The sequence below is a fragment of the Podarcis cretensis genome (genome assembly GCF_951804945.1).
Source record: "Podarcis cretensis genome assembly, chromosome: 8".
Taxonomy (NCBI): domain Eukaryota; kingdom Metazoa; phylum Chordata; class Lepidosauria; order Squamata; family Lacertidae; genus Podarcis; species Podarcis cretensis.
The window spans coordinates 12,068,452-12,081,396 of record NC_137177.1 but is presented as its reverse complement, the minus strand read 5'-3'; the positions used below and the strand labels follow the sequence as shown (position 1 = coordinate 12,081,396).

General features: G+C 46.2%; 2 protein-coding genes across 2 annotated transcripts in view; both read right to left on the bottom strand.

Moving 5' to 3' along the window:
- Window positions 1-5,114, bottom strand: part of LOC307223398 (uncharacterized protein) — a 43,102-nt gene extending 37,988 nt beyond the window's left edge. Inside the window, exons 1-3 of the mRNA XM_079989368.1 lie at window positions 4,606-5,114; window positions 2,777-2,991; window positions 773-900 (exon numbers count right to left, since the gene is read on the bottom strand). Of these exons, the coding sequence (XP_079845494.1) occupies window positions 773-900; window positions 2,777-2,972 (324 nt within the window). The 5' untranslated portion in view covers window positions 2,973-2,991; window positions 4,606-5,114. The remainder of the gene's footprint in view (window positions 1-772; window positions 901-2,776; window positions 2,992-4,605) is intronic.
- The window catches only part of LOC307221170 (guanylate-binding protein 1-like), a 63,810-nt gene extending 58,263 nt beyond the window's left edge, over window positions 1-5,547 (bottom strand). Inside the window, exon 1 of the mRNA XM_079985508.1 lies at window positions 5,469-5,547. The gene's annotated coding sequence lies outside the window, so the exon portion shown is untranslated. The remainder of the gene's footprint in view (window positions 1-5,468) is intronic.
- Between the last annotated feature and the right edge of the window lie 7,398 nt (window positions 5,548-12,945).

The window sequence follows — 12,945 nt, the reverse complement described above, 5'->3', positions numbered from 1 at the left end:
ATGCTGAACTCACAGAAGTTTGGTTATTCTGCCCCCTTTACTGTCACCTGATAAATCTTCTGCAGCAGCTTCTAATTTATCTGCTACACAGCATTTTCTGTTCTTAATCTTGGCTCTTTCAGGTGTTAATTTGATGTATTGACTGTCAAAATTATATATTTTTTACAGATTTGATCATATTTCTTGATTAATAGTGATATCGTGTCCTTATTCATTTTGAAAGCTCCCTTGATTGCCTCTGTTTTTATGTATTCATACATAAAATGTTCTGAAGGTTGAAATAATAATATAATATTGTGGGGTTCCATCAGTGTCCCATCCACTGACCACCTGCACCAAGACCTCTCTGGTTTCTACATTTTAATAAAGATTAGCCATAGGGTTTTAAAAGATTTTTTCCCTCCAGAATCTCACTTTTTCCTACTACAGTGGAACCTTGGAAGCTGAACACCTGTAAACTCGAAAAGTTTCAGTTCCTGAACGATTGAAAACCGGAAGTGATTGTTCTGGTTTTTTAATGATTTTTGGAAGCCAAACGTCCAGCGTGGTGACCGCAGCTTCCGATTGGGTGCAGGATTCCATTTGACTTCCAGGTACAGCTGTTTCTGAGATACAAAGACATTCCCAAACGTGTGACACAGGGATGTCAGATAATTCACATAGATATCATCCCCCACTGCTGGCCACCAGCTCAACGTATTTTGTCACGAGGCTCTTTTGAAAGTGCTAGTCCTCCACAGCGCCCCCCCAGCTGCCATCTCCCCCAGCTCACCTTCTGCACATCACCCAACCCTTCTGTGTCCAGTAACACCAGTGTGAAGTCAGGCCTCTTGGGATGAGGGAGGCACCACATCCAGATTCCCTTGGTCTGCGCCTGCACTGTGGTACCCAGACAGAAACCTGAGGAAGGAGCAAACAATGATTCCCAGCAAGAAAACGAGAGCTCCCAAGGCTTTGATCCTTTGCACAGTTCCTCGGGATTTAGCCTCACTGAACCCAATGAGGCTCACGTCTGAGGATCAGGCTGCAAGATCACTTTAATTCCTAGACTATTTTGGCTTAAACCCAGAATATGTATCCCACAAGAAACAAAGTAGATATGTTGGGAAAGAAGCCAAGTGTGTGTAGCCCCATTTACTTATACTTTATGTGAGGCATCTAATCATAGTCTGCATTTTTATTGAGGCTTGATCAGGGCCTGTATTTTAAAATGAGCTTAAAGATTTCAAATGTTCATGCCAGGCAGAAGACCAGCTGCCTAAGAACCTTGGCAAGATGTTTATTCTCCTGGATAAGGGGGCCCCCTGATTTATAGCAGAAAACAATTCTCAAAGTCAAAGGGAATTACAGGCTGACAGCCAAGGTTACACTGACCCTACATACTACAGAAGATAAAAAAGCAGAGAAAAACATAATTAAGAGTGGGTAAATAGTAAAATAAAACCATGTGCCTCCCATTAAACTTGAGCCATATTTTCCTAAGGTTCAAAGGTCAAGAGCAATGGAAAAGCATCTAGCTGGCAGAAAGGAAGAGAGTATTTTGGGAAGTCTTTTTCTAAAGTTGTTTCTTTCTTAAACTGAGATCCTTTTAAGATTTCTTTTCCTTTTAAAAAGCTATTTATGTTATGTATTAAATATATTGGCTTAAATGTAATTATGCAAAGGAATTAGAAGCTAAGAAATGTTAAATCCTTATGCATATAGTTGGAAGAGATCACAGGGGCCATCAGCCACCAGCCTAGCCCCCCCTGCCAAGCAGGAAACATCATTAGAGCACATATGGTTGTCAGGCCTTTGTTTAAAAGACCTTCAAGAGAAGGAGATCTTTCAATGATGATGTAAATTCAAGATCCTTGACATCTGTTCAAGATAAAAATTTAAGATTAAACCATTTGTTTTGGAGGGCAATAGGGCGAGGTGAGCTGGTAATTAAGGTTCCTTGTTGAGACACATGTAAGATATATTACTACTTATTTGTCATTTATAGATAGAAGAATATATAGCTTTTTGTTTCCCATAAAAGGACAAGAGGAAATGGGTGTATCTTTTGTGATTGGTTCTAGCAAACAGCCAATAGGAATTTCAACCAGGCTGATTGGACAGAGGCAGCCACAGGAGGAGCAAGGGGGCTGGATTAAGGAAATATAAGTGCTGGCCAGAATGGCAGGAGGCCAGGCCAGAGCTTGGTAACCATATACCACTGTGCCTCCTATTTATTTGTCTGACAAATAAATTATTATTTTAATTTCTCTATTGCTGCGTTGAATATTTCATTCCAGCTAAGCGTTAACCACAAGCAGGGTGCTACAGATGCTCCTTATTACTCTCGCCTGTTGAAATTTAGATTGGAAGCTCCCATGGGCAGGGACCTATTGGTGATTTTATTTGAAATACACCATGCACATAGATAAGTCTATATAAATATTCCACGACAGCCATTACTCCTCTGTCTCTATGCTTCTCCCTAGGCTAGGCAGAAAACCCAGGGGCCCTGAAAGCCAGTTCCAGCTGTAGCAGACGTCATTGCTTTGCTCCAAACAGTGCTGGATTAAGGGTGGTGAAAGTGGTTCCCTTGCACAGGGCAATGAACCGAAGGGGTGCAAAACTGTGAAGCTCCATACTTGAGAAGATCTGTTTTGGGGCGCCAAATTTTAGCCTCGCTCAGGGAGGCCAAAATATTACCGAAATCTGCCCTTGCTCCAAAGAGGCCTCATGAGAAGCTACTAGACTCCAGCCCTTCCCTTGAGTAACAGGAAATATTCATGAAGCCAATCACCTTTTCTCTTGCCGGCGAGCCTGTTCATGAGGTAGGACTTGCCAGTGCGGTACAACCCCGCAATGGCCACCACCACCACTGGCTGGCAGATCCCGGCAAGCACCGCTGCAGCCTCCCGGTTCACCACAAGCTTCCCATTCGGCATGTTCTCAATTAGGCAAACAGGAGCCTCCATGTGGACCTGCCCTGATGCCATCGTGCAAGAGAAGATGGGTCTGCAAAAGGAAAACAGAGGAGCTCACAACACATTGGAAACTCAAGTGTGTCTCTGCCTATTAGTGAGCCAGCATTTCCCAAACTTGGGTCTCCAGCTGTTTTGGGACTACAGTTCCCATCATCCCTGACCACTGGTCCTCCTAGCCGGGGATGATGGGATTTGTAGTCCAACAACAGCTGGAAACCCTGGAGTGAGTGAATAAGTGAAACCTGACTTGGCAGGGCAAGACGTTAGGAACAGCACAGATCACGTTGCCCAGATCACCATTCTCAGGATAGCTGTGACAAGTCTACACCTGTTCTAGAGGTTTGAGGTCTTTGGCATCGGATGCTGACACTGAAAGCCAAAGGTGGGGGGGGGGCGCGGTTTACTTGCTATGCAGGGGCATCTTGCCTATAGAGGCTAGTGGTGCAAGGTGCCAGGGAAGAGGTGGAGGCTGGACGCGGTGCCTCCTGGCATCAGCTCACTGCCCTCGCCCACCTCACTGAAGCAGCACTGCACCTGGAGCCTCTGCCTCTTCCTCATTGGAGAAATCTTCGCACCAGGTGTCAGAGTTACTTAAGACAGCCCTGTTGCTATGCACCTTGCCCAGTAGTGTAAACACACTGGGTTGGCTAGAAGTTAAAACATTTCCTTATTTTTATGATAGCAGAAGAGACAGAAGAGCAAATGCCTATTTCTTGAAGGTGAATGACTGCCACCTTTTATTTTATGTACTGACACTAAAAATAATTAACATTTTTTTCACATTGCTCATCTATTAGCGGGAGGGCTGTGTATAGAATTACAACCTTTTAAACTGATTTTGGGAGGAAATTGATCTAATATGCAGGCCTTTTTTTAAAGTACAGTACATGAGTCAAACATATCATTTTATTAATACAATAAAATACACTCTTCCAGTCTGATATATGTTACAAAATCAAACTAGAAAAAGGGAAGGAGTTTTAAGAACTTTATGAGAGCCATGCGCTGTCATAACACAGAAACATTTTTTTTAATGGAGTCCAGGTTTTCCTTCCAATACAATTCGACCAGTGAATCAGATTTGCAGATTGACAGCAGGAACCTTGCAAAGCTTACTCAGAAGTAAGGCCCACTGCTTACAAGGAGGGAATACAAAGTGTGTGTGTGTGTGTGTGTGTGTGTGTGTGTGTGTGTGTGTATCTGTATTCAGAAGTAAGGACTGTATAGAATGCTTACACATTACTCCCATATACATTTACACGGGAATAAGTCCCGCTGAATATATATCTGTATTCAGAAGTAAGGACTGTATAGAATGCTTACACATTACTCGCATATACATTTACACGGGAATAAGTCCCGCTGAATACAGTGGAGCTCATTTCAGGGTAGACACAGATGGTGCTATGGTAGATTTACTGTATTAGCATGGGAGAGCAAAGTTTACTTTAAACCCTTTTCTAAAGAACTGCGCACTTCCGATTTCGCCCTTGCAAAGATTGGGGGGGGGAGGGGCGCGGAAAGGCTGACTTAACCCTTTCCCTGCCTGCCAGTTGCTTTCCCACAAAATCACCCCCGCCCACTTTTCCACCGTCCCCGGCCAAATTCCAGCGCCTTGACAGCAATGAACCGACCGGTTTCCTACCTTCTTCGCGGAAGGCTCGGATTACTGGCTCTGGATCTCTTTCTTGGAAAGCGCCCCTCTCTCTTCCTTTATTCTCTGCCTGGCGATTTCACCTCTGCAAAGATCCAGCCCTAGTCGCAGCAGCAAGTCAAGTGCAAGCAAAACCTCGAAGGAGATGGCGAGGAAATCGGGCTCGTTTCAACCGAGCCCAATGGAAGGTGGCACCGGGCGGGCGGAGCAGAGGGCGAGGCTCATAAGTCAAGTCAGAAAAGCCCAGAGGTTTCCTCGAGCAGAATTTCCTTGCTAGAAGTCCCAAGATCTGCCAATCCGAACCTGGTGCAAAGAAACATTAAAAAGTCAAGGCACTTTAGCATAAAAGAATGCCGAGCCCAGACATATATTTCGGAGTCTTTACTCCCCGCTCGCTAGCGGAAGGTCTCCAGGCGTCTTCTTGCAAGTATATTTGTTGTTGTTTAGTCGTTTAGTCGTGTCCGACTCTTCGTGACCCCATGGACCAGAGCACGCCAGGCACTCCTGTCTTCCACTGCCTCCCGCAGTTTGGTCAAACTCATGCCGGTCGCTTCGAGAACACTGTCCAACCATCTCGTCCTCTGTCGTCCCCTTCTCCTTGTGCCCTCCATCTTTCCCAACATCAGGGTCTTTTCCAGGGAGTCTTCTCTTCTCATGAGGTGGCCAAAGTATTGGAGCCTCACGTTAAAGTTGGCGATCAGTGCAATAGTTGTTACTTGGAGAGGTACGAAAAGGTGTGTGAACCTCTCTGCCCCACTCCGCTTCTAAGACAGGCCTCGGCAACCCGGCGCCCCCCCCCCCAAATGTTTTGGACTCGGAAGTTCATTCCCCCCCCCCCCACACACACACCTTACAGTTAATTATCCTGGCCAGGACAGGCAGGAGTCCAGTAAAATCTGGATAGAGCCACGTTCAGAAATTATTTGAGCCCCCCAATAATCCACTTCTGGTTGCAACCCCCAAACTATTAAACCATTCTTCAGTTGTCCACCAGGGAGTAAAGTTCAGGCATGGCAAACCTGCCCTGCACGATTTATATAATTTTTTTACTTTAGACCAGTGGTTCCCAACCCTTTTTTTTTTTTTTTTTTTGCCATGCCCCACCTAAGCATCTCTAGAATCCTGGTGCCCACCCCTCCGACATACAATTCGTATTATTGAAAAAGTGAACTCCTATTCACGTAGAGGAAGCCTAAAAGGCTGTTAATAACCCGTTCTCAAATTTCCCCCCTTAAAAATCAAATTGCCCCCTGTGTGGCGTGTGCCCCACGTCGGGAACCACGGCTTTAGACAAAGGGCGGGTGAGGGGAGACGTGCTAGAAGTTTGCAAAATTACGCATGGCATGGAGAGAGGAGATGGAGACAAGTTTTCACCCTCTCTCATAACCCCAGAACTCGTGGACATCCCAAGGAAGCTGAATGTTGGAAGATTCAGGAAGGATAAAAGGAAATGCTTCTTCGGGCAGCGCATAGATAAACTGTGGAACTCGCTGCCACGGGAGGCAAGGACGGCCACCGATTTGGATATGGCTTTAAACGAGGACGAGACCACCTAGAAGGGGGCCAAAGGCGGCAAAATGCTCCTGAATCCCAACTGCCTGGAACTGTTCCATCTCAGGAAGCTGCATCCAGCCTCATGGGCGCCGCCAACAATGCGCCGCTTCCTGGCCAAGGGGGCGGGTTGGGCGGGAACGTGAGATTGGCCTGTCTGGGTGGCGAGATAGCGCAGGATCGAAAGTGAAAGCAGGCACCCGGCTGCCTCTTTCCTTCCAAGGCCAGCGGTTCCAGGAAATCGGCGCTTCTCACGCCCGGCTCGACATGGATCTCCCTGGCAACCGTGAAGACGAGGAAAAACCCTCCCGTCTCCAGACAAAAATAGGGACTTTTTTCTGAATTCCCCTTGCAGCACTTTGATCCGAAACCAAATAAATTCCTCGTTAGTGTGCGTTGCCCCGGGAGTGGGGGTGGGGGTGGGGGTGGGCATCGAGTGGTTAGTTCGTTCTAATTCTAATTTCTTTTTTTTTCCCTCCACGGTGGGGGAAAGGCACTTGATTGGCCTTTGGTCTGAGTGGTGGAAAGGCACCATTTGCAGTCCCACTTCAGGCAGTGACATGTGCGCGGATGGGCTTTGAGCGTGTGTAAGAATATTCGAATGGTAGAGTTGGAGGGGACCCTGAGGGTCGTCTCTAGTTCAACACCCCCCCCCCCCCCCGCAATGCAGGAGTCTCAGCTAAAGCAGCCATGGCAGATGGGCATCCAAGCTCTCCTTAAAAACCTCCAAGAAGGAGAGTCCAGAGGTCTGAGAAACGGTTCTGGAGATAGTTTGTGGGAAATGCCCAAATACCTGATCTGAAAAATGCCAAAATATGTACCTGGCAATACTTCTATTAGTAAAGGTAAAGGGACCCCTGACCATTAGGTCCAGTCGTGACCGACTCTGGGGCTGTGGCGCTCATCTCGCTTTATTGGCTGAGGGAGCCGGTGTACAGCTTCCAGGTCATCTGGCCAGCATGACTAAGCCACTTCTGGCGAACCAGAGCAGCGCACAGAAACACCGTTTACCTTCCCGCCAGAGCGGTACCTATTTATCTACTTGCACTTTGAAGTGCTTTCGAACTGCTAGGTTGGCAGGAGCCAGGGACAGAACAACGGGAGTTCACCCCGTTGCGGGGATTCGAACCGCCGACCTTCTGATCAGCAAGTCCTAGGCTCTGTGGTTTAACCCACAGCGCCTCCTGCGTCCCTCTAAGCTAGCCCAAATGTCACAAATTGGTATGTGAACTTGAGTTTTCCAGAACATTTGGTAATTGAGGGTGAACATATAGTGGTACATTAGTTGGCGAACTTAATCTGTTCCGGAAATGTGGTCTTAAACCAAAGCATTCTTAAATCAAGGCGTGCTTTCCCATAGCAGCGGGGGACTCAGTTTCCAAATGGAACACACTCAACATGTTCTGCTTCCAAGGCAAAGTTCACAAACCAAAACACCTACTTCCAGGTTTGCAACATTCTTGATCCAAGTTGTTCATAAACTAAGCTGTTCTTAAACCAAGGTACCACTTTATCTGGAATACCTAAGTCGACAGTGCCGTTTCCCCATAAAAATAGTTCAAAAACGGCATTTTGTTTTGCCAATAAAAGCTCAACAACTTTTTTGTTTGGATTTTCAGTTTGAAATATGTCAACCTTATCAGATATGGGGCCTGCAGGTTCCCCCCTCCCTGACTGGTGTTTTATTTGTAGGTGTATCCTGCAATGTGCTCTCTAAACAGTAAGAGTGCATTAGTGAAAGGTATGTTCTGCTCTGCTTCCTAGTGCTTCCACATTATTGCTGCCTGGAGGAGCTATAGCACAATAAAAGTGGGACAGAAATAAACCACAGCAATGATTATATGTATTGCTGGATATATTACCACATATGGCCAGTAATTGGTGTTTCCTGGTTTCAATGTTTATTGTAGCTTTAAATCTTTATATATTTATCTGTATAGTGAGGGCATCCTCATATAGCCAACTTATAATGAGGAATTGATGTGAGACGTCACTCTCTGTCAATATAATTCGGACCACGTATCATATAGATAAGGGGTTGTCCCTCGCTTTGTTATTTAATGAGAATTTGGCCAACTGTCAGGCATCTCTATGCTTCTGACTGACTCTGTGCTTCTGGCTGACAGGAAAACAGGTGCTGGGGCCTATAAGTAGGATTTGGGGCACACGGCTGTTACAAAAAGCAAATTCAGATAGCATGACCTTTTCATGGATATTGTACATCTTTGTCCAGGGTGGTATAGTGGTTAAGAGTGTTGGACAAGGACCTGGGAGACCAGGGTTCAAATCCCCACATGACCGTGACACTTGGGTGATGACCATGGGGCATTCAAAGCCTCCCACAGCCTAACCAACCTCACAGGGCTGTTATGGAGATTCAATCAGGAGTATGCTTGCTGTCTTGGCTTCTTCGCTCTTTGGGGCTGGGGGGGGGGAAAGATTTTCGGGTTGGCGCCACAGCCGAATGGTGGATTCCCTCCGAACTCCGGAGGGAATCTGCTCGACAGGGGTTGGGTCCTGCCGCGCCAGCGACACGGGGACCCTCAAAAACCACGGGCGCGGAAGCCCGTGGACCTGGTGACTCGGCGGGCACCGTTTGCGCCCCCCCGACCCACGAAGGAGCCTTTTTAAAGGCTGCGGAGCGGAGGACAGGAGCGGCGCGGTGGTGTGAGTCTTCTGCTTCCCCTGCCGAGCGAAGCCGCATGCCATTCGACGGAGAGCGCTGACTTTTTCCTATGAACATTTGGATTAAAAGCAACAACCCGCGAGTAATACGGAAATTGGACTTATAAATGAAAGAATTTCTTTGAATTTGGCACGACCGGGTAAGACCAAAGAGGAAGTCCGTCTCCCCAGTCTTGTAAACAATTTGAAGCAAGGACTAAATATTTAAGGTCAAGAGAATATCTCCTTTTTAATGGATTAAACTATTAATTGCACGGATTGACAGTATAAGTAATTGTGCTGGAGGATAAGAGCTAACTTTGAGAGCTAAAGTGCCCCCCCCCCAAGACCCGGGAGCGATCCACGAGAGGAGCCTGCTGAGGAGACATAGAAGACTTTGACAGCTGTCAAATTAGCTGTCAAAGTGGGGAAAAGTAGAGAACTTTGTTTCTGATACCTTTGCTGGTTACATTAGTTACAATATAGTGAGAAATTGTTGAAAATAAAGAAGAATTGAAACAAGTTAACTGGACTTTTGGGCTGGAAGTGTAAGGAATACTTAATAACCAGAATCCCTCTAGAGCGGATTCAGGGACACTACAAGAATGGAAATAGGTCAAAAAATACTAGCTGATCTGGAAGAGGTTGCTTTTCTCGTGAGAAAATTGGTAGAGCAGAGTCATGTTTTGTCTACAGCCAAGGCAGCTGAACAAGAAAAAGTGGAGAAAGAGATATTTGCTGAACAGGAGCACCAGGAAGGAGGGGCTGAAATGTTGCAGAAGGCAAAAGAGAGCCGGAGGCCTGTCAAGATGGATATAAAAGAAAAAAAGGATTGGATGATGAAGATTTGGTTTGAACTGAAGAAGGAGGAATGGAAAGTTCTCCCTTTGTGGAGATCTGAAGATTTTGGGACATCTGGACCTAAAAGGATTAAGAAACAAGTTTCGAGCTCCACCTTTAAATTTGGAGGCCGGCCGGATGGAACATGGACATTTTTGGGACAGAGCCCTTCCGAGATTTGGTGGTTATCACAAAGGACTTTAAAAAAAAACCGGCAGAAAGGAACTGAGAGAGATTTAAGAGCTTTTGATGTGAGGAATCCAGGCTGATAGTATAAGGACAAATGGACAATGGTTTGGGGATTGAAACCGGGAAAGGGAGGGTGGGATCTGGGAATCCGAAGGGTGTACAAATATATTTTGATTCTTTCTATTGTTGTTTTTTTTTGTATTGTTATTAGTGTAAAAATGGGGAATTTGTGCAAGGGAAACAGGGTCGACCTTAGAAAAAGTCTTTAAATATAATGATCAATGTATACAAGTTAAAATTTGATATATAAATTGAATTAAATATAATAACAAATTAGGGTTAAAAATTTAAGGATAAGAACTTGTTGAACAAATATCTGGATAAGGAACACAAGAAGGGGAGGTGAGGGGAAGTCGCAGAAAAGAAGTTATTGAAAAAAAAGGATTGTTAAGGTTGACTGTTTTTCTTTTTTCTTTCTTTCTTAAATCTGTTTTTCTCTCTTTTGTTTCGTTTGTTTTTTCTTTTTTGTATTATTTGAAATTCCAATAAATATCATTTAAAAAAAAAAAAAGGAAATAAGATTTTTTTTCTTGATTTCCCCCCCTAAAAACTAGGTGCACCCTATGGTCCAGTGCGCCTTATGGAGCAAAAAATAAGGTACTAACTGCCTTCTGATTTCGTTCCCCCCTCTAGATGGTATGGCAAGGACTTCTCTATATAATAGTCCATTGTTTAGACAGAATTGCTCAGGACTTTCAGGGGTTAAAGGCATGTCAGATTTGGCTGCCTCAAAACAATTACCATATTTTTCGCTCTATAGGACGCACCCGAGCAAAGGACGCACCTCGTTTTTAGAGGAGGAAAACAAGTAAAAAAATATTCTGAATCAAATCAGTATCGGGGCTGAAGGGGGAAGCTCAGGGTTTCCCCATAAAGCCCCGGCATCCCCAAACTAGAACAGCGAGACACTGCACAGTGCTCCGTCTCGCTGTTCTGGCTTCGGGGACAGACTTTCAAGCCTCCGCAGGGCAGCGGGATGCCTTCACACCGACCCCTCTCGCTCTCCAGGCTTCAGCGAAAGCAACGCATAGCCTCCGGAGCGCGGAGGGAGTGCTCCCTCCAAGCTTTGGAGGGTTCGCGTTGCTTTTGCTGAAGGAGCCTGCATTTGCTCCATAGGACACACAAAGATTTCCCCTTCATTTTTGGAGGGGGAAAGTGCATCCTATACAGTGAAAAATACGGTAACTAAATCAGCATCTTCTTTCTGTTCTTGGGCAAAGCTATGTTTTTGGTTTTTTATAAAAGGAACCAGCAGGGCTTCATTTCTCCCCTCAAGGATCGGTTCCTCAGCTCTGTCTCCTTTGGCAACAGTAGCATTCCCCTCAGCATCGGATGACTGTTGACCCCCCTTGGAGTGAGTAACTACAAAAGAACTCTGTACATGCTCTAAGAGATCCTATCCGATCAGCACAGCAGTAGGAATCTCCTCAGAAATAGCAACCTGCCACTTTCCTAACCAATCTTGGAACTTAACATGGATTTCTGCAACTGGTAATACCTTAGGTTGTTTTGAAATTCCTTTTAATCGTATAACTTTTCCTGAAATTATTTTGGTGGGACAGATTATCTCTGGGTGGACAATAGTGACTTGTGATCCTGTCTCTTTTAACCCTAGAAATCTCCTCCCTTCAATCCAAATGTTGTGTATTGAGTCAAGGGATTTTATATCTGTATTATTATTGTCTGTAATTGCATTAGGGAAAAGTAACTGCCTTTTGGTTCCAGAGGGTACAGCTACTATTGGTTCATTTAAGCTGCTGTATTTGGATCCTCTGTCTTATTGGTTGCCTCCAAAAGGCAGGACTGTGATTGCCTGATATTGTTCCCTCCAAAATGTATCCTTTCTAGCTAGTTCCCTGTCCCTATAAATGTATCTCTCCCCTCCTCAGGTTTCAGTCTTGTTGCTGCAATAAAGAAGTGTTACTAGAGAACCGTCTCCAGCATATTATGTCAAGAGAGCTGAAATCACAAACCCCACGTCACACAACTGGCGACGAAGGTGGGATCCGGAATGCTGAGGAGCGGTTAAACACAGCCCTGCCTCAGAGTCCGGATTGTAGCTAAGAACAAGACTCACTGGCCAGCTGAGAAGACGACCCTGCCCACAGGACAATGGAGAGTCCAAGGGTATTGGAGCCCTTCCAGCCATCAGAGCCCCACACGTGGGAAGACTACATCGAACGCTTCGAGTTCTTCGCAGTGGCTCAAGGGATCACCGATGCCAGCAAAAGATGGGCCACATTCCTGAGCTACTGTGGGCCTGAGATCTTCACGCTGGCCAAGGCATTGCTTGTCCCAGCGAAGCTAAGTGAGACATCTCTCAAAGATATTCTTGCCTGCCTAACAAGCCATTTAGCGCCTACTGAGACCAAGATGGCCCGGCGGATGGAGTTTCATAAGAGGCAGCAGCGTGCTGGAGAGTCTGTATCTGCATTTCTAGCTGAACTGCGGTAGCTCGCTCAGCACTGCGACTTCCAAGATCTGGAAGAGACTCTCCTGGATCGGTTTATCGGTGGTCTGAGCAGCAAGAAAGCCAGAAGACGCATCGTGGCTAAAGAAGAGGTTACCCTTGCTTCAGCCTTGAAGGAGGCCACCACCACGGAGAATTATGAAAGAGAGGAGCTTGATGCCCCTAAGCCACAGATAGAAGTTGCGCATGCCATGGACGAGCTAGAGGCTACTCCGAGCCAGAGCCCAGTCCGTGGGGTCGAGTCAGTGCGTCAGGCCTGCACAGTGCACAAAGATCACCGAGGCAGGTGCCCTGGTTGTGGCGGAAACCATGAGCGGAAGAGTTGTCGTTTCCGGGATGCTATGTGCCGGACGTGCGGAAAGACAGGTCACATCGCCAGGGTCTGTAGATCGGCGGCGTTGGGAGCGACAGGAGCACCTAGACTGGAGCATCGCAGATTGCCCACAGCAAACCATGTTCTAAAGGACTGCCACTACGTAACAAAGATCAACGGGAGGGTCGTGCAGTTTCCAGTGCAAGGCAAGGCACACGTCAAGGTGAAGATTGAGGGTCAGCTG